Source organism: Lissotriton vulgaris, chromosome 1_1, assembly GCF_964263255.1.
Source record: "Lissotriton vulgaris chromosome 1_1, aLisVul1.2, whole genome shotgun sequence".
NCBI classification, from domain to species: Eukaryota; Metazoa; Chordata; class Amphibia; order Caudata; family Salamandridae; genus Lissotriton; species Lissotriton vulgaris.
In genome coordinates this window covers 2,021,808,455-2,021,830,569 of record NC_141685.1, presented here as the reverse complement: position 1 = coordinate 2,021,830,569, position 22,115 = coordinate 2,021,808,455, and the positions used below count along the sequence as shown (strand labels likewise).

Here is a 22,115-nt window from a genome sequence, read left to right as displayed (position 1 = left end):
CACACCCGAAGGACTGCTTCTCCCACCCAGATCAACCCCCACTTCACCACAGCTTCCAGACACCTGGCTCCCCTATCTCACCCAACATAGCACGCTCCTGACCTGACCTTGACCAGGGCTCGACAAATCCACCCGCTCTCTCGCATTTGCGAGGGAGAATTGATGAGGACAAGCTAATTTTAGGTCCAACTCGCCCTTTCTGGCGAGTAGGAAGACAAATTAACTTTTGTCCCCCATCTTTGAAAACGGAGCAAAAGTGACCAGATAACAAGATTTAAAGGTATTTGTATTGCTCACAAAGGGAATGAGCGATAAAGATGCCTTTAAATCTTGTTAACTTGTCACTTTTGCTCCGTTTTTAGAGATGGAGGTCAAGTAGGTTGCAGTTGGGTCCAGGGGATTTTCCAAGGTACTACACCTGCAGGACTAATACCATTTTTCGGATTTTTCGAGCCCTGCCTTCACCAATAATCTTAATGCACCTGTCATTTCCCCCATCTCCTCTACCACTAGCCCCTGCCTACATAACTCCATCACTAGACTGCAGGCCTGCCCAGGCACGGATTCCACCAACTTCCCCTCCCCTGACCTCCCGTACATCGACCTCGCACCTCCTGCTCCACTACCTCGGAAATTGAACTTTCCTCTAGTGGACTTCCCACACCCCTCCCGTCCCCCTCTCTCTATCTCCCCTTCTCACCCCCCATTGGCAAAACCCCTGCCTCACCTCAACATGACCCATACTCCTCACCCCGATCTGGTTTCTAAATTCAAGACTATGAACAACGAACTGCTAACTCTTAAAGCTGCCATCCTTAAACTCAGAAAGGACACCGAAGAGCTAGCCCATGATCTCTCTCCCAAAATGTCCACAGGTGAGATCCCCCAACTCTCCTCCAACATGCCTACACTTGAGTCCCCACATTTGATCCTCCCGAAACCCTCCGCCCTCATCTCGAACAGCACCCAATACCCTAACGCCCCGTCTCAAACTACCAGATCCTTAAATCCTTATCCAGAACCGGATATTCTCCTACACCTACCCATACTCAGAAGATGATATTCTCTTCCTTCTCCTCGAATACACCTCCCCTCCTTCGACCATGTCGGGCCCTGCTCTATGCTCCTTAACACCCCCTCTAATTGTTCATAACCCTACACTCCATAAACAAGGTAATTCGAAACCCATCCGAACCATGTCGCCCAACCCACATAGAACGACCAGGCTCAAAGCCAAAATCATTAACGCCAATAACCTCTTGCAGAACCCACTACACACCCCGTGCTCACTGACACACTTCCCAAATCACATCTAAAAAGCATTCTAATTAACTGCAGATCAGTAGTGAAACATGCCACAGACCTGGCTGATCTCATCCTAGAACTCCTTATCCTCACAAAAACGCGGCTCAATGACTCCTCTGGCCCCATCATTGACCTATTAGTCCCTTCTACTCACAACATTATTAGACTCGACTGAGCTAATAAATTGGGTGGTGGCATTGCCTGCATCTTCCACAACTCTCTCTCAGCAAAACAGTTCCCATCTGCCAATATCTCCTCCTGCGAATACCTCTGCATAGATATCACCAGCACTCTCAAAACCCTTATGCAGCCTTCACATCTTCTACCACCCACGGGTGATAACCTCCTTCTAATCGAACAGGTTATGGAAATCATCTCCTCCAACCTCAACAGACACTCCCCCCAGATCTTCCTTGGGGACTTTAATCTCCATTGGAATGACCCATACGATCAGGCTGTCACAACCTTCAAAAATGTCCTTGCTGACATGTCTCTTACCCAATTCTGCGACACCCCCACCCACAACTTAGGCTTGACACTTGATCTCATCATCTCCAACCATAATTCCATTCAACTCGAATCCATTCTCCCCTGTGACTGGTCTGACCATCATTTTATCAACTTCCTGATAATTGAAAGCTGGAGCCACAAACCGGGCCAACCACTCAAACTCAAACAGTGGAAAAGACAGCTCCACACCACAAGCATTAATGAGCTCCTAGAACGCTGCAATCTCTCCCTTCCCCCGCCCTCCAACATGATTGACGTGCACGACCTTACCGACCACTATAACAACACCATGCTTTCTGCCTTGAACGATACGGCTCCCCTTCAAAGAATTCCCATTAAAATCTCCAAACAATTTTTCAATGACCGACTTAATGCTGACAGATGCAGTCTTAGACTCGCTGAACGCAGGTGGAGATCCTCCCCCTCCAGAGATCTTCTAAAATCTCTCAGATCACAACGAAGTAGATACAACAAACTCATAAAAACAACGAAATCCAACTTCTTCAAACACCAACTGGACAGTGCCAAAAATCGCCCGAAACGACTTTTTGAGCTCATCAAATCTCAATCCAATAACACTGCTACCCAATCTCAGCAGACAGCTCGCATGCAACCTAATTGCAATGTGATGGCTGAATTCTTCATTGAAAAGACTAACAAAATCGAATCAAACCTAAGGTCTGCTGTGCTCACTCTCGCGTCCCATCCTGACGACCCTGTCTACACTCCCCTGGCCCCGCATCATGTCCTTTCACTCAAGAACAATGCCTTATGGAGCCATTTCACTCCCCTCAATGACATTTCCATCTGCAACATTCTCTCCACCCTTAAACCCTCCAACCACTACAATGACCACCTCGCCCCCAACTTCTTCAAAGAAATGATTGGCTCACTTGCGCCACTCTGGTCCAAAATAATCAACGCCTCACTTCTTCAAGGTAAGATACCGGACTGCTTGAAGGCGGGCCTCGTGCTCCCTATTCTTAAAAAAACCCTTGGCTGACCCTGATGGCCTGAACAACTACCGACCAATCACAAACATTCCAACCCTCGCAAAACTTCTGGAGAAATGTGTTCATGAACAACTTCGCAAACACATTGAGCAATTCCAGCTTCTCGACCTATTCCAATCGGGTTTCCGCAGTGGCCACAGTAACGAAACGGCCATCACTCACATACTTGACGACGCCCTCACTATTCTTGACCAAAATTAAACTTGCCTTTTAATTTTGCTCGATCTCTCATCGGCTTTTGACACTGTCAAACACGACCATCTCCTTTTCCTACTGGAACGCAGAATGGGGCTCTCTGGCACGGTCCTTAAATGGTTCGCATCGTTCCTCGACAACAGAACCCAAAGAGTCAAATCCAACCAATCTCTCTCCAACCTGAGTCCCTGCACATTGGGTGTCCCCCAAGGATCCTCACTCTCCCCCACCCTCTTCAACCTCTTCCTTGAACCTCTGACTGTAATTCTTAAATCCTCCAACATCAAATATCACATGTATGCTGACGACACCCTACTGTATATGAAAATCTATTCCCCCAATGACATCATATCGCTCAATGAAACCCTTCGCTAAACCCTCAACTGGCTTACTTCCAACCACCTCAATTTAAACGCCCTCTAGACGGAATTCCTCCTTATTTCACCCGCTAGACAATCCCCCATTGTGCTACAATCTCTTTGTAACCTCACCTCCCTCAACTGCATTCCTCACTTTGTTGACTCTACTAAATCTCTGGGAGTGGTGCCTAAACATGCAAGGCCACATCAGATCATCGACCAAAGGAGCGAACTTTCAACTCAGCATCCTAAGAAAATTCAAACCATTCCTTCCACATTCGGACTTTAAAGCGACAGTACAAGCACTGGTCATCACCAGGCTAGAATACGGCAGTGCCACTCTCTGCGGTCTGCCGAAACTCAGTCCAGCTCCCATCAGAGCCTCTCATAATGCTGCCACTAGACTCATCACGGGCTCTAAGAAGACCAATCACATCTCACCAGACTTGAAATCGCTCAACTGGCTTCCCTTTGAAGCTGGGATACAATTAAAGATTCATGTATGACCCATAGAGCACTACACTTCAACACCCCACTCTACCTAACAAGCTTGAGCTATCTGGTGGCTCCAGGTCCACAAGGAGCTCAGGCACTTTGCTGCTCAAGCCCAAGAAATGTAATAAGGTTAAAACCTACAATCGCTCTTTCTCTGGCATCGCCCCGAGAATCTGGAACTCCCTTCCAGTTGAAACAAAACTGATTCCCTCTGTCTTTGCCTTCAAAAAGGAAGTCGAATCTCTACTACTGAAAAAACTCCTCCAACGAACAATCTGCTGATCTTGATGCTATGCTCCTACTGACTATAAATGACTGTTTTTATCTGATTTGCTCTTGTTGTATATTGCCCTACTTGTCTCCTTCACTTCCTAAACCTATGTAAAGCGCTCTGATACCCACCTGGGTCATGTTCGCTCTATACAAAACTTTAAATAAATAAATATGGACAGTAAATTCCTAAAGTTAGTTACACATGCTGTGGCACTTTTTTTAATGGCATCGTGAGGTTGATGGCAAACAAAAAACACCTTATGAATGATCTAATTTTGTCAAAGCTTTTGTTACCAGAGTGTGCTAGCTTCTGATAATCATTTCTTAATCCCGACAGCTTTGAACATTCTCACTTTTTGTCAATACGTCGAACTAAAAAGTCATCTTCAGCTCTTGAAGACACTCCGTTTTGGTAGCAAGAAGTTTCGAAATCCTGTGAACATTGTTCTCCTTGGTTGAATTTAGTATGCTCGGCAGAGCTATTGCCGTGTAGGTACACAAAACTAAGGTGCCCATTACGATTGCGGACGGACTTGCGTCCGTCCGCGAGCCCTGAGTAGGAGGAAACGCCCGCATGTGCTGCGGCGTTCCCTCCTGTGCAATTAGGATGTGACCGCCACCCTGGCGGTCACATCCTCTATTTTTAACATTGCGCGGTGCTTGCCGCTCTGTGCACGCAAATGCAGGGGGCTACCATAGGTACCCCCCCATGTGCAGCCCCCACCCCCCTTCACCCCTGTGGGCCCGCAACGGGCTCCCAAACAAGAATCCGTATGCCTTTGCACGGCAGAAATGCCGCTGTGTAAAGACATTGAACTCCAGACATACTAGGCCTTTTCCGCCGCGGTTGTAAGCCAACCGCGGCGGAAAAGCAGCGGACTGAAACCAGGACTCACCAGCCATCCTAATGTGGCGGTGAGTCTTTGGTGTGTCCGCAGAGGATTTTCCGCATCCGCCAGGCCGGCGGTGGCTTCCGCCGGCCCGGAGGATGCGGAAAATCCTCCATCGTAATGTGCCCCTTAATCTGCATAGATGTTTACTGAAAGTGAAACATTTGACATTTTAGCTTTAGAGCACGGTGGTATATAAATTAAACCACGAATGACAAAAATGCCTCCTTGTTTGAGGCCTTATGTGATTATAATTCTATGTCAGGACCGGAAGCTTCGGATTATGCTCTTCTTCCTTCGCTTTATTACATAAATCAAAAACACAGCAGCCTTAGAAAAGCTCCAATCCATTTTCAAACTGCAGAAAAATTAGCAACAAAACGACTTTTTCAAAGTTCATCAGTCCAGGAATAAACTACAGCTCCCATGAGCCTTCGAACATTAGTCCTTCAGCTATCTCCACTCCCAGTATGTTACACAGTCCTTCCTCAACTTCCCCCTCTTTCTTCGCTGCTCACGCAGCAGTCAGTTAAGTGCAAATCTTTACCTTGTTTGTGTTGTAATATAATAATGTACTTTCCCGTCCAAGGTCGGACGGAGATGTGTTGGGCTCTGTTGCGGTTTCTGTGATGGTTTTTTCCCTACAGAGCCCCTAGCCACGGGAGCGTTCTCGCTCCTTTCGCGGCGTTTGCCCCGACGGCGGTGCGGTGATAATAGCGCCCGCCAGAGGGCGCCTGTACGTCTCGCCTGCTCCTCGGCGCGCGTCCCTTCACTCTGAGGAGACGCGCGGAGGAGCCGACCTGCTACGGAGCTTTGCCCTCTCCACCCCTCAACGCCCGGTATACCGGGTCTGTATCTGGCCCATATTTACCTTTTGTGACGCCCTGCGGGTCTGTATTTGGCGGCAGAGACCGCGTGGAGCGCCGATCGGCGAAAACACGTTTCTGGCACTTGTGTGGTTGAACGCGCATTGGGGGTGGTTAGACCCGGTCCCTGTGTGGAGGGTCAGCGCGTTTGGGAGCTTTGACGTGTGGCCTACCTTGCCAGTGTCGCTGGCCCAAAAAGTCATCGCAGTCTGAATTGTCTGCCCATATTTTGTTCCCTGACACCCTCTGTAGAGAGGGTATAGTTCATAGTGCAGTTTTTGCCTCAGGTGCTTAGTGTTTAACTTGACAGCATGGAGCAAGGGGATTATTTTGAGGAACCCCAGTCCTACTTACAGGATGAGGAGTTTTACCAAGCAGTCGACAGCTCTATTTATCGCTGTGTGACTGAGGTGGTGGGTCCCATGGAGGACCGGTTGTCTGCGCGCATTGTAGAGGAGTGCGCCAAACTGGCGCAGGCCCATTTGGGAGCGCCTACTGGCCCCGCACCAAAAAAAACCCTGCAGGGAAGGGACTCCGGAAGGGGGGCAAGGGGTGGACAGAGGCGCGTTTGAGCATCTCAGAGACGCTTTCTTGGCCAAGGCGACTGCTGGCCCCCTGCGCCACTTTCGGACCCTGAACCTTCTGTGGTTTCGGAGACCGCACCTCCGTCTCCGAGGTTAGATTCACCGGATACTGACGATGACGGGGAGTCGGTCCGCTCGTGGCGCCCCTCGGGCTCGGCCGCTGAGTTTCCCCGGGACAGTTCCGGCATGTTGGACCCGGATGAGATTATGCATCCGCGGTCCGCTGCCTGGACGCCGGGAGACACGGTGGCAAAGTTCGTGGCAGGTCGCCTGCGCAAACCTTTAGAAAAAGACGGGGTAAGGTGGCCCTGACGCCCGAATTAGACGCAAAAATGGCCACCTTCCTCGCAAAATTTATGAAGGATCCCCGTAAAGGCATCGACCGTTCCTGGCGTTCATGCCAGGATAAGTTGTTGGATGCAGTGGGGCCCGCCACAAAGATCCTCGATATGGCGGAGGAGGCGAAAGCCAATGGCACGGTTATTTCCCCTGAGGTCTTATCCAATATGGCTCAGAGAGTAATCATTATTTTGGGGAACGCCAACTGCGCCCTCTCCACCGAACGTCGGAGATCCCTGCTTATCAAGGTGGACCCGAAACCAGGTGATTTGGCTTCTTCGTAAGCGGGGGCGGTCGCCCAGGGCGGCCTTTTTGGCGAACCTTTCATTAAAGAGCTCGGCAAATTCGTGTCCACGTTCACTTCGCTGGACAAAGCGCAGTCCAGCATTAAGAGAGTGTTCCAACAGCGTTTTTCCCAAGGGGCCGGTCGGGGCAGGGGCCGCCCGACCGGCCGCGCAGGGCAGAATGCCAATGGTAGAGGGCAAGGCTCCGGCAGAGGCCAGTACCAGACCTCAGCGAACTTCAATAACTTTTACCCCACAAGAGGGCAACGATTCGGCGGTCGAGGCTTCCGCAAGAACCCTGGACCCCATACCTCCAACGGTAAGTGTGCGGTCTTCGGACCAGGTTCTCATGGGGGGCAGGTTAGCGGCCTTTTACGAGGAGTGGGCGTCGCTCACTGCAGGCGCATGGGTTCTGCAAACCGTGCTGGGGTTCCATATCGAGTTCTACGACCAACCATTTCAGGTATGCCCTCCGCGGCCGATCATTTTTTCCGAGTCAGACGCGCGCTTGATAGACGAAGAGGTCTCGGAGTTACTCCAAAAAGGGGCCATTCGCCTATCAACGCGACATCCCGCTGGCTTCCTCAGCAATGTCTTCCTAGTAGACAAGACTGATGGGGGCAAACGTCCTGTGATCAACCTCAAGGAGTTCAACGGTTGGTTGGTTTACCGTCACTTCAAAATGGAGGGGATTCACCTCCTTCGAGATGTGCTCCTCCCACGGGACTGGATGGTGAGGCTGGATCTAAAGGACGCTTATTTGGTCGTACCCATCCATCCTCCACATCGGCGTTTCCTTCAGTTTTTTCTGGAAGGACAGAGTGTTCGAATTCACCGCCCTTCCCTTTGGTCTTTCCTCGGCCCCTTGGTGCTTCACGAAAGTGCTGCACCCGGTGGTGGAGTTCCTGCGGGGACAGGGTATTCGGATGATCGTGTATCTGGACGATATTCTCTTGATGGGCCAGTGCCCGGTGCTCTTGGCTGGTCAACTCCAGCAGGCGGTCCAACTCCTCCAGAGGCTTAGTTTCGTCATCAACGGATCCAAGTCAGTTCTGGTTCCGTGTCAGAAAATTACCTTTCTGGGTTTTGTCATAGACTCCGTCGGAGCCTCCCTCAGTCTTCCCTCGAGGAAGATGGCCAAGATCAGGCATACGTTACGGCAGACGATTTCCAAGGACCGGACTTCTCTGCGACAGGTAGCCAGAGTGGTGGGACTTCTGTCGTCCTCCATTCAGGCAATTTTTCCGGGCCCGTTGCACTACAGAGCGCTCCAGCGCCTCAAGGCCCGACACCTCCGACGGGGCATGTCCTACCACCAGATGGTACCCCTCTCGGAGGACGTGAAGGAGGAGAAGTCCTGGTGGCTCTCGCACATGGAGGCCTGGAATGGTCAGGCGATCTTCGGATCAGCTCCGGATCTTGTGATAGAGTCCGATGCCAGCAGGTCAGGCTGGGGTGCCCGTTGCGGGGAGTTCTTCACCGGCGGCGCTTGGTCATCCGACAAACAACAGTTGCATATCAATTGTTTGGAGCTTTTAGCAGGGTCCTTCGCGGTCCGCTGTTGGACCAAGGATTCCGCAAAGGCCTGTGTCCTGTTAAGGATGGACAATGTCTCAGCGGTTCGATACGTCAACCACCTGGGAGGCCCTCGCTCCCGAGCTCTGGCAGATTTGGCGAAAGAGTTCTGGGACTATTGCCTTTCGCACCACATATCCGTGACGTCGGAATACCTGCCGGGTCAGGCCAATCAAGTGGCGGACTGGCACTCCAGGCACCTGAGGGATGCCAGTCAGTGGATGTTAGACATCCCGGTCTTCCAGTGGCTGAACGCCCGCTGGGGTCCGTTTTCGGTGGATCTGTTTGCGTCCCGACTGGACCACCAGCTTCCAAGATCTTTCAGTTGGAGGCCGGATCCGCTTGCGGAGGCCACGGACGCTTTCCTCCAGGATTGGAGCCAGGAGAGGTCTTATGCGTTCCCTCCGTTCTCGATGATAATACGGACGGCGGCCCAGGTGCGCCGTCAGGAGGTGGAGATGGTGTTGGTTACGCCACTCTGGAGGTCTCAAGTTTGGTTTCCAGTTCCTCTAGGACTTTCTTGGGATTTTCCAATCCTACTCCCCCAGTTTCCTCACCTCTTGCTCAGCCCGGATCGAGAACCTCATCCTCTCATCATGCAGGGCTCTCTCCACCTCATGGCATGGAGGCTTTCCGGAAACGTTGGTCGCTCCCGGGCCTTTCGGGATCGGCTGAGGGCCTGCTCTCCAAGGCCTGGCTGATAGCACGGCGAAGCGCTACAAATCCGCTTGGCTTAAATGAATGCGTTGGTGTCTTCGAAGAGACCTGGATCCCGTGGTCGCAGGACTCGTTCCGATCTTGAACTTTCTAGCCGAATTGGCAACTAAGGGCCAAGCCTATAGGACAATTACCGCAATGCGTTCCGCAATCTCAGCAGGTCATCAACCTGTGGAGGGTTCCCCAGTGGGGGAACATCCTTTTGTTTGTCGACTTTTACGGGGTGTTCGTCTCTCCTTACCTCCGGAACCCCGATATTCGGTCCTTTGGGACGTAAATGTGGTCCTGAACCTGTTCCTGTCCTGGCAGGCTAACGCTTATTTGTCCTTGAAGGAGCTGTCAGCTAAATTGGCTATGCTCCTGTGTTTGGTTTCTTGCCGACGGGTGTCGGATGTACGCGCCCTAGACGTGTCAGCGCGAGTTTTTTCCCCGGACGGGGTTACTTTTCAAGGGGGACGTCGCACAAAGTCTGCGTCACGAACGATCTCGTACCCAGCCTTTGTGGGCTCTCCCAAGTTGTGCGTCGTGCAGTGTTTGAAGGCTTATGAGGACATGACGTTGGATATCCGCCCTCCGGGCGAACGACAATTACTAATTGCCCTGCGAAAAACCACACAGAGCAGTCTCTTCCCCCACCATTGCAAGGTGGGTGCGTTGGGTCATGCAGGAGGCAGGCATTGATACTAAACGTTTTGGAGCTCACTCTGCCAGGGGAGCAATGGCTTCTAAGGCGTTTTCAGTGGGAGCTCGTTTGGAGGATTTAATGCGTGCAGCAGATAGGTCCTCAGACTCCACGTTTAAAAGGTTTTATTTTAAACCGGTGGTGGATCTAGCTCAATTGGTAGTGAGTAAGCTTTAAACCAGCATAATCCGAAGCCTCCGGTCCTGACATAGAATCGAAATTTGCCTAGCTTACGTAACGGTAAGTTTCAATTCTATTAAGGACACGGAGGCGAGGATTATCCCACCCTGGAGTTCGTCGATTATGAACCCACCCGTATGTCTGTAAGTAACTTGTTTTCCGTTTACATTTTGCATGTTCTTCAGGCAGTCTTGATGATGTCCTCAATTTGGTTGCTATCACCAGACTGTTGGTGCTTCCCTTACGCCGTTGTTTTTTCCGCTAGGAAATGACGGTTCCAAACAGGACCAGTGAGGAATGTGCGTAACTAGCGCGAAGAAAGAGGAGGAAGTTGAGGAAGGACTGTCTAACATACTGGGAGTGGAGATAGCTGAAGGACTAATGTTCGAAGGCTCATGGGAGCTGTAGTTTATTCCTAGACTGATGAACTTTGAAAAAGTCGTTTTGTTGCTAATTTTTCTGCAGTTTGAAAATGGATTGGAGCTTTTCTAAGGCTGCTGTGTTTTTGATTTATGTAATAAAGCGAAGGAAGAAGAGAATAATCCTCGCCTCCGTGTCCTTAATAGAATTGAAACTTACCGTTACGTAAGCTAGGCAAATTTCGATTCTAGTTGTTGATTGCCAACCTTGACGCTTGTATCAGTACAACAGTGACAGGAGGAATAATCAATTCCTTCTTTATACATTTTCCCATTAGTAGCTGAAGGTGTCTAAAACTGCTCTGTAGTATACAAGGGGTATGCATCAAAATCAGGGCTTTGCCGGGCATTCTTGTCATACGCCATAATAACGTTTTCCGGAATCTGATGAGTTTGTCCTCTTCAAAAACGTGATGTTGCACCCATAAAACTGAGGTAAAGAGTTTAGTTCCCGCATCTGTTTGGACTGTGAGAATTACTTAACCCCTTCCATGCTCATGACGGAACGGTTCCGTCATGAGCATAAGGTGGCCTGTGCTTATGACGGAACCGTTCCGTCATGGTTTCATAGGCCCAATGGAATGTTCAGCACCGGGGGAAAATCCGCGCAGCACAGAAGGGGTTAAAGGGCAGTAGTCATTCTATCTTTTTTTTTAAAAATAATTAAGCAGCTGCAAACGACCTTTACCTGACTCTGGCCTCACTTACCCTCTTTAATCCGGTCTGTCCGAGCAAAGGGCTGAGTGTATGTGCCTAGTTACCACGGTCAGCCTTTATTTGAATGTTTCCCACTTTTTGTGGGAATTAATAACATCTGTTTGGTTTGTATTTTCTTGAATTCTCTAGATAGTGTAATACAAGGAAAAAGTCCTTCCTGATTGTGGGTTCAGTATTCATCGCAAGGGAGGGGACTGTTATAGAGGGCTGCTTTAGTTACTACATTCGAAAACGATTACCAGTTCATCTGTTTCACAGCTCAAATCATTCTTCCTATTGCTTTTCATAAAACGTACGATTTTTTACTTTTTTATAAATAATTTACATCATCAGATTCATGCAACGGCAGGGTGTTGAGGAATGCAATAGATTTCACGTTTGTCGGAATTCATATTCTTAAAGTAATGTCTCTTTTTGTTTGAGGCATGCCTCTTTTTTTTCCATTAGATAATTTTAAATTTCCACATGTATCCTAATTAAGTTCATTCAGATGATGTGCCACTTTTTAATTAGTATGTATGACTTTAAAGAACATACCCTTGGATGTAGGGGCTTCTAATTAAGCTTTTGTTTTTTACCGAATTGTACTTCTTTCATTGGATCAAACTTACCCTTTCTCAAATTCTTAAATGTAGTTCATTCCTGTAAACATATTCTTCTTATTTAAATTTTATTTATATGCATTTTATGCAGGGGTAGATATAGGTTAAACCTTTCTCTTCTCTGTTCAGCGTAGCTACCTGGTTACTCTGTGACACTACATCAGGCATGTGTAGACAGAATCTCCTGCATACAAGTAGACTGTAAGAAAGCAACCCAAGAATGTTCAGATGTTTTGCTTAACACCCCATTTCTTTTGCTTGTACAGTGATTGGAACGTGAGCACTAGTTTTGACGTCCATTTCATAATTGTCCATTTTTGTGTGCGGTTTGTTAAGGAATTGCAGCTGCATGTTGAGAAGATAAACGAAATGACGGCAGTGATGAGGCGAGCCATTGAGATTGATGAACAACAAGATTGTAAAGAACTGGAACGAATATCCCAGCTTGAAGTAAGCACATTTTCATATACAGATCGTTGTTGCTAGTTCATCATCAAAACATACCATTGCATAACAATATTATGTGCAAAAGATATGTTGATCACAGAATACATTCTAAAATGTTATTTCTAAAAGTATTTTTAGTAGAAAATGTGGCTACAAGGGACAGCATTATATGTTTTTTTTCCAACCCACCTATTGTCTTTGTTGCTAGAGATTTCAATACTGTACCCCATATCTTCTGGTTGAAGACATGATCAACAATAAGTCGGTCCGTATCAGGGGACCTCGCGCCAGATAGCTCAACATTCAGTCAGTCAGTCAGTCAATTATCTTTATTCGATTATTAAAAATCATAAAAGAACGAGCATTTTTACATAGCAACATTTCATCAGAACACGAATTAATATCATAATTTTAACAGACAATCAATATTTAAAAACTCTAAAATTACAATGTACAAAATGAGTTATACGAAAATATTAAAAATATTAGGAAGAGACTTTTTTTAAAAAGCATTTAAAATCAATGAGATTAAAAAGGGAAATCAATGTTCATGAGTAAGGTGCCTAATTCTTGTGCGGTGCTTATTTATACGTGCTCCTGCAACTAAAAAACTAGCAACATGAAAAGCTACTCTTACATTGGGAAAGAGTTGCAGGAACATCAGGGCTGGTTGCACAAAATTGGAAGCAAATATATTTTTCTAATCTCAGTATAATGGCCGCAGAACATGGTAAAGTGAGTCGTGTCCTGGGTGCAGAAGTGATCACAATCACATGGTTCAGTATTATCGGGTCTATTCCATATTTTAAAATTGCCCAGAATGAAGTGGATCAAATCAAAACGAAATCTCGTTAGAAGGAAACGATGGTATGGTTTAGTTACCAGGAAAAGGTATGGTTCCATTCCTGGGACAGATGTCAACAAACAGTGTTTCCTAACCATGTTTTTTTTTTAGCTCTGTGGCTTTCCTCTCCATAACATATAAATTTGTCAGGGTATTTTTTACTATTTTCAGATCTTCCTGCCTTATCAAATCTGGAGATGAGAAAAGCTCAACATTCATACAGTAGTTCTCCAGGAATAAACTTAGTATTCTTTAAAGCTCTTCAACTTAAGTTCACTGCTAGCCCTTTAGTGACAGATTTACATAATCCCACCATGACGACATTATTTGGTCCAACCTCTTTTAAAGCATCTCCCATCAGTCACCAAAAGGACACCACAGGAAAGAATCTCTCCTGCATGTTTACCAATACAATCCGAGCCACCAGTCCTTCTAGATAGATAAACATAGCCATGTGGGACTGTCTGGGGCAGTTTTCAGGATTATAGCCTAAGACTTAGGGAGAGAATTTTCTGAACGTTGTAAAAAGATAGCATGATCACTTCAAATCGAATCATTAGTACCTTAATGTAAGTGGCAATTAGGAGACCCATGATTACGGTCATGGCCTTGTTAAGAGGTAGGCTTTGTTGCTAACATCTCACCACTAACACTGCTAACCTCTAGAAAAGCATGAATTTACAATTTGCCGGCTGAGCCTTTTTTTCAAACGACGCTCACGATGAACCATAAAAGATTAAGATTGACACAGAAACTCTCATGCTCATTGGCCTGTAAAATAAAAAGGCCTTTTCCAGTTTCAGTAACACACCACACTGCAAAAGACAAAACTCCAGCAGTAAAACAATAGCTTTTAACAGGGCAAGAAGCACTACAGGGATCATGGAGGCCAGAAACTGTCTGCCACCTTGGGAAAGCATCTCACTCTGCCCATCTCTCACTCTACCTTCACCTATGAGCACCTTGGTTGGCAGAAGTATAATATCCCATATTTTAGTGTGGCAGAGCACAATGAGACAAATGGCTTGCAGGCATCGTAAAAAATTAATGCAGACTCAACTTCCAAAGTTCTGTGCCCAACATTCCACCCAGTCTGTACTCTTGCACCTACTGGTGGCGGAGGTTCAATTGCTTTCTTAGGAGAATTGAATAGAGAATGCCTTTTTTATTGCCCAATCAGCTGTCGCTAGGAGCCAAAAGAAAGAATAAACACCCCTGGTGTAAGGAATAGATATTGGGGGTGGCTAGGAGGAAGGTATCTCCCTATATGCGGATGACGTCCTGTTCTGCGCGCATAGACAACACCACACAATTCACATTTTTTTTTATTCTGGCTATCAAATACATTGGGATAAATCATTAGTTTTTCCTTTAGCTGGCCAAAAACCACACCTTACGTCTGCATGTGCAGCTCTGGAGCAACAAAAGGAATTTAAATACTTGGGAATCTGGGTCACTAAGTTGGCAGAGAGGTTTCTAGAACTGAATCTGTATCCTCAGCCTGAGAGATTACGTAGTGATGTGGCAAACTGGCATAAGCTACTGGTCTCTCTCATGAGACGGGCTGTCTTGTTTAAAATGATGGCCCTCCCAAGATTGCTACACGTACTCCAGAATACTCCATATCCGGTCCCAACCGCAGTCTTTCGAACAATTGATGTAGAAATACGCACCCTGATGTGGGGGGGGGCAGCCCCTGAATTGCACTGCTTTAGATGCAGCTGGGAGTGTATGAGGGGGGACTGGCGGTACCAGATGTTAGGAGTTACTACTTGGCATCTCAGCTTGTAAATGTGAACGACTGGGTATTTGCAGCTGTACACGGAACCAGCCTATAGGGCAGACCGCTACGCACTGTGACCCCGGGGATATCCCGCTGCACTGTATAGGGGAGAACGCCAGTTGCATCTCTTGGCACACAAGATAACGGTGATCCAGGCATGGCGGGTGGTCACAAAACTACTGGGGTGGGAATCCAAACTGACGAGCCAATCCCCATTATGGGACTGTGATCAATTGACGGAGGTGGGCTGCCTAGTGGGCTTCCGTAGATGGAGCCTCATCCAAGTCGACAAGCTCGGGGACGTCTGGCGGAATGGGAAAATTAGTACATTCGAGAACCTGCACACAGAATATAAGCTGGCAGAGGGGGAGCGATTCCAGTATTTACAGCTGAGGTACGCCCTGAGGTGCCATGTGACGGAGGGAGAGCCGTTGCCTGACTATTCCCCACTGGAGGATAACTTGCTGATGGAGCCACTGGTGGGCAAGGCTGTTTCACTTATATACTGTAAGATCATGACTAACCTAGCAGATCCACTGGGCCCCTTGAGGGAGGCATGGGAGACAGACTTGAGACTATGGAAGATGACTGCTGGGCGGAGGCCATACAGAGCCCTAGGGAAATTGCCATACACGCAAGATTTAGATTAGTTCAACCTAGGATTCTACACAGGTCCTACATTGCCTGAACGCTGCTGCAAAAATTGGGCCTCTGCGACTCCAGTTAATGTGCTATGGGTTATGGGGAGGTGGGCACCTTTTTCCACATCCTCTGGGCCTGTACCAAGATTCGGAGGTACAGGGAGGGGGTATCCTGGGATATACAGCAGTGGTGGGTATGCAGGTTCCAATTGAGGCACAATGGCACTTGCTGGGTGTGACAGGAGAATTAACCTGGTCCAAGCATGCTAAAAAATGGCAGGCGCTGGCCTCTGGAGTTGCAAAGAGGAATATAGCGAGAGCATAGGGTGCGGCTGAGACCTAGACCTAGATTGGTGTCGGTGTCAGCAGGCCGAAAAGTGGTTCATAAGAGAAGAAGATGCCCCATAAAATGGTAGAAAGTCTGGACCCTTTGGAAAAAATATGTAAGTTAATAAACAATGGAGCCAGGCAATTGTTAAAAATTGAAGGGATTGCTGCTTAAGATGATTGGCTACGAATCGTGAGATCTGATTGTTTGTAATGGTACTGCTCTTTAAACTAACAGGATGCCCTATTTCAGCTTCTATTGATAATGTATATTAATGTGTACTAAGCAACTGGTTAATAAAACGAAGTAAAAAATGAAAATAAGAAAGAATAAACATATGCTTTCTAGACTCTGCATTCCATAACAGATACAGAAATAAATGCCTATTGTATATTTGATCAAGTGCAAAGCCATTGAAAGCAGTGAATTCAGAGTTCCTTATGGTCCATTGTCAAAGACACATATTGATGGCTTATAGCAATAGTGGAAAACTGGTGAAATAGAATACTAACAAGTGCTTCAAAAGAGAAATCCAAATACTGTTGGAATGATAAGGAACAGAGTTTTCTCTTAGTTGAGTGGGAAGCTGATTCTGATGCCCCAAGGTGCCTGGTCCCTGCCCAACCTCCCACCGGATGGCCCACCTTCCCACCAGCTATCCCACCTTCCCACCAGCTATTCCACCCGCCCACCATCCACACATTGCCCTCCCACCCTTCACCCTTTGCCCCACCCTCCCACTAGCTGCTCACTTCCCACCAGCTGCTCCACTCCAACCCATTGAACCCACCCTCTTTCTGTAACACTAAAGGCATGTGGCCAAAGAGTGAGGGTTGAGTCAGTGAAAATGAACAGTTAATGCTGATGAAGTCAGATGTTGGTTACATTATTAATCTGAAAGAGACAGTCAGTTATAGATTCCTCACCATAGAATTTCCCCCAGGGGTCAGACTGGATATGGGGATTCCTCTTTAGCAGTATCCCTCGGCGTCATTGGTGGAGTCGGTCGACTCTTTGTATATCGTCGGCATCATGGTCGCCAGTTATACATTGCGGTGGCTACTTAGGCGCCACCCCTGCACGCAGACGGCAGTTCTTTTTCCACGTCAGCCTAGGACAGGTCTGGAGAAAGCTATCCCTTAGCCTCAGGCCATCAGGGCCTCCAAAGTAAACTTCTTATGGGGTGACCCAGTATCCCTCAGAACCTGGGCGATATAATGATATTTTCAACAATGGTTCTGTCGGGTATGTACAGAATTGCTTCAAATACTGTGCGTATCACAAAACATATTTACAACATAACGGTATTACTCATTATGACTCTCGGTTAAATCATTCAGTGCAAACCAAACCTTGGAAGGGTCAGAACATGTTTTAAATCAATGAATTATTTGTCATTCATGTTTCATCTTTCTGTTTTAAACTGACTTCCTAATTTATGCATTGAAATCATTTACAAAAACGGCGCATCATTTCAAAGAAGTGAAAATTGTGACATAAGGTGAAAATGTTGTGACTTAGTGATAAAGCAATTGGTGACTTATATACATGTGAATGAAAAGTATAGAGGGGGGGAGAGGAAGAACAATTTAGAAAGCCAATCTCTACTTCAACAATTCTCTAATCCAACACCCTATATCAATTAGCTATGTTACGCTGGACTTGGATGATTGGTCCTTAGAGTATATTGTCGACGTTTCGACCCTATTGCCGCCTTCGTTGTGGGTCTCTGACGGGTCTTCTTCAGGACGGGGGCAGGGAAAGTGACAACGCGTCTGTAGGTTAATTAGAATAAAACCATCAGGTTTGGTTTTTACACAGGGTTTTCATTAAAAAAGATAAAAACTTTCATACAGGGATGGGGATTACAAATTACCAGTTACTTCGGCAGCCTGGGTCCCCTCGTGGGTTGGACACCATAAAGTTGTGCTGATTAAGATCTTTTCTTCTGTAGTATATGTAGTATAAGTGGAGAAGTGTCGCTCAGGGGTTAGAGGCGGCAGACCCGGAAGCTGAGATCGGCCCTGGACCAGGGTTCAATTCCCCGCCCCGACGGGGGTTGGGCTCAATAATTCCACGGCCTCGATAATTCTCGCTCCGGTGCCTACTCGACTCACGGGTTCACACTCTGCGACTCTGGGCAATAGCTTGCTTAATCTCCACAACGGCCCCTCGCTGCGGGATGCCTGGCTTTCACCTTGTGGATACCCTGACGGGGTGTCTCACAGGGGAATACCAGGATTGGTTCCCTAAGCAAGCGCATAGATGCCTGCGACGTGGGCGATTTGCACTATATAAATACATGTACATTTACATTTACATTTAATCTGTGTAACATGGTAAACATTATATTTGGTAAGTAAAAATGGGACTCACATTGTAGCTCTTAGGCATTCTGATTTAACCTAGGTGTTGGTGTCAACTCACCAAATGAGAACAGACATCTATCTCTCATATTCATTCACTACTGTTGATTTGGGCGGTTCCTTATTTTATGGAAATCTGGTTCTGCAATCTGCAATTTAAAATCCGGATGTGTCAAGGATTCATGCATTATTTTAAGCCTGCACAGTGTTTGTGGCTAAGAATTGGCGCTGAAACTCACCAATGCGAGGTCTCACTAGGGCTAGGGGAAGCCTCACTGTATAAATCCTGTTAAGGCACGTCTCTTCCTTAACTGTTTGCCAAAATCTAGAAATTAGGAAGGACAGTTCAGTGGATGCCCATGACAAGTATCTCGTTAAAAGCGCTCGCCGTGTTAACTCCACTCACCCTAATTATCAATTCTCGCTGTTCATTCGCGGGAGTCTGGGAGTAGCATTCACCATCCGTCTTATGCCTAGTACGGCTCCGAATGCGGGGCCGCTAAGTATACTTACTTCCGTGTTAGTCTCGAGGACGTTGCCTCGTTGCTAGGCAACCACGCGTCACGCGCTTGCCGCGGTGACGACATGGCGTTCCTAGTTGCTTGTTGATAGGAGACCTAGAGAGATCGTCCATTCTGCACTCTGATCTCAACTTTCCCCACAGTGTTTATATTTTCAGTTTACTTTTTACCGGAATCGTTCTACAATATCTGAATATGGTGATTATTTATATTCAAACCTGTAAGGACTAGCATTCAATCGTGCACGTCATGTCAATTACATCACATGGGTGCTTCTTTCCGCTTCGTTAGGCGATTTAATTCACGTAATTTTCATGCTATTATTGATGTGTCCTACGAGTGGGGTTTTATTCAAGTGTTTTCTTATTAAGCCGGTTGGTTCAGACCACAAAAGGAGACTGACAGTGTTACAGCTCCTACATATAACTGATATATATATACATTAAAGTAGGCAGTATCAATGCTCCTACCTATAACCAATATATATACATTGATAAACTGGACACCTTTCATGTAACAGGAGTTTTTGTTCACCTATACATTAACAGTATCGATGCTCCTACATATAACTAATACATATACATTGACAAACAGGACATCTTTCATGTAGTTTTTGTTCACCTACGCACTGCATCACTGACACATATGTGCAACTGAATGGAACCTTCTTAGGACATTATCCCCTGGTTCAATCCCATAGAAGTCCATTCTCCCTCAGGACAACATTTAGTATCAACCTACTTTCAATGATTCAACCGTATTGACACTCATCGAGTAAACATGGATTAAACATCTGTAAAGAAGGTTCAAACATTTCATGGGTGCATGATACAAAGTGTGCACTGGTACCCTCAAGCCTAACCCACTAGTCTGGTTACAGTTGTCCCATCTGTCTAGCCGTTTCTTCTCTTTCATTCAGGCCCTGTTGTACACTATTTAGGAAGTGTATCCACCTACATTCTTTATAGGCCATTGCCTTTGTTAAAGAGCTTCCTCTGGCACCTACGGTTACCTTTTCCAAGACTTTCCACACTAGTTCCTCTGGTTTGTGTTTGTGGGTGGTGTAGTGTTCTACCAGTGGGGCCCCCATTGTGTTGCATCTAATTCTGCTCATGTGTTGCAGTATCCTTACTTTGACTTTTTGCATCGTTTGGCCTACATAGACCAAACCACAGGGACAGATGATGGAATATATCACCTGGGTGCTGTTACAGTTGGTGACTTGAGACAATTTATATGTTTTTGAGTTATGGGAAAAGCTCGATCCTTCTTGACACGTATCACAGGCTTTGCAATTACCACACTTGTGGTGACCCACAATTGGTGGCAGATTCATCATGCTTCTTAGATCTGGCTGTTTGGGAGGGTCTAGAAATGCTCTGATCACTGTGTCCTTGATGTTCCTTCCCCTTTTAAACGCAAATAACGGTTGTTCTTCCATATGCAACTCTGTTGCCACGAGGTTCCAGTATTTCTTTATGGTCTTTTTGATGTCCGCACTTCTGGTGTTGTATGTGGTCACACATACTAAGTTTCTTGTTTCTTCTGTCCTCTCCTTGGGTTCAAGTAGATGTTCACGTGGTTGGTACCATGCACGTTTCTTCGCTCGTTTGAGTAAGCCTGATGGATATCCCCGTTTCTTTAAGCGTGATGTCAAATCATCAGCCGCCTGGAAGAAGTCCTTCCTTCGATAACAGTTCCTTCTTATCCTCAGGTATTGCCCATAGGGCAAATTATCCCTCAGGTTCCTCGGGTGGTGGGATCTGTACATCAAGAGCGTATTCCTTTCCATTGGCTTACGGAATAGATCTGTGTATTGATGACCCTCTTCGGCTCTGAATGTGAGATCCAGGAAGTCAATGGACTCTGAGCTATGTGCCATTGTGAACTGAATATCGCCGCTTCTGTTGTTCAACCAGGTATGGAATTCTTTCAATTCGGTTTCTTCCCCAGACCAAATCTTCAGCACGTCATCGATGTATCGTTTCCATACATCAATTTTGGCCAGGTACGGATTGCTTAGATCATATAGATATTCCTCCTCATAGTGATCCATGAAGATATTCGCCAAGCTGGGAGCATATGTAGCGCCCATAGCGACTCCTTTGCACTGAAAGTAAAATTGATTTTTAAACACAAAGAAGTTCTTTTTCATTGCTATTTCGAGGATGTTAATCAGAAAGTCAGTAGGTATCCAGTGTGGTCGTTCCCTCCTGTCTAGTGTAGTTTTAATCACTTCCAATGCAGTAGCTTGAGGGATCGAGGTATACAAAGATGACACATCTAGTGTCACCAATGTCTGTTTTTTGTCATCAAATGGTTGGCCTTCGAGGAGTTGAATGATATGCATGCTGTCACGTACGTAAGATTTTGTCCGTTCAACCCAAGGTTGCAGAAAATAATCAATTAACTTATTTAGAGGCTCTAGGATCGAACCGCAGCCTGACACTATGGGCCTACCAGGTGGTTTTTCAAGTCTCTTGTGCACTTTAGGTAGTGCATATATTGTGGGGGTTCTGGGTTTCCGCTGATTTAGAAAATCATGTTCATGCTGGCTCAAAAAGCCATCCTCCAGTCCTTTTCTGGTTACGGTTTCAATCAGTGTCTTTATTTGCAAGGTAGGGTCTCCTCTTATTTTCATGTAGCTATCTTGCATCTGGAGTTGTTGCTCAATCTCGCCCACATAGTCTTGTGTATTCTGTACCACGATTGCTCCCCCCTTGTCGGCCGCCTTTATCACTATCGACTCATTATGTGCCAAATCCTATAGTGCGTTCTTTTCTTCCCTACTTGTGTTGTATTTTATGTATTTCCGTTCTTCCATTGTTTTCATAATTTCCTCCAGTACTATTTTTTCAAAGGCCAGTATCCTCTCACTCATCATAAATGAGGCCGGGGTAAATGTGGAAACTGGTCTAAAAGTTGTCGCCGAATATGATGGTGTGGGGTCATTTTTTAGAAAGAAATATTTTAATCTAATCCTTCTGAAGAACCTCTGTAATTCTAACCTCACTTGGAAGATATCTGGGATAGCTGTTGGTACAAATGAGAGACCCCTTGATAGGATGTTGTTTTCCACATCCGTTAGAGTGTAATTGGACAAATTGATTACTGGATCCAGATTCACCAATGTTGTACTAGTTTGTATTGCACTGAGTCCGTCTTCCTCAATGGAAATTC

At 46.5% G+C, this 22,115-nt stretch overlaps 1 protein-coding gene across 1 annotated transcript in view; it reads left to right on the top strand.

The window, feature by feature from the left end:
* The window catches only part of FGFR1OP2 (FGFR1 oncogene partner 2), a 218,762-nt gene that overhangs the window by 180,797 nt on the left and 15,850 nt on the right, over positions 1-22,115 (top strand). The window contains exon 5 of the mRNA XM_086920213.1: positions 12,342-12,455. Within this exon, the coding sequence (XP_086776339.1) occupies positions 12,342-12,455 (114 nt within the window). The remainder of the gene's footprint in view (positions 1-12,341; positions 12,456-22,115) is intronic.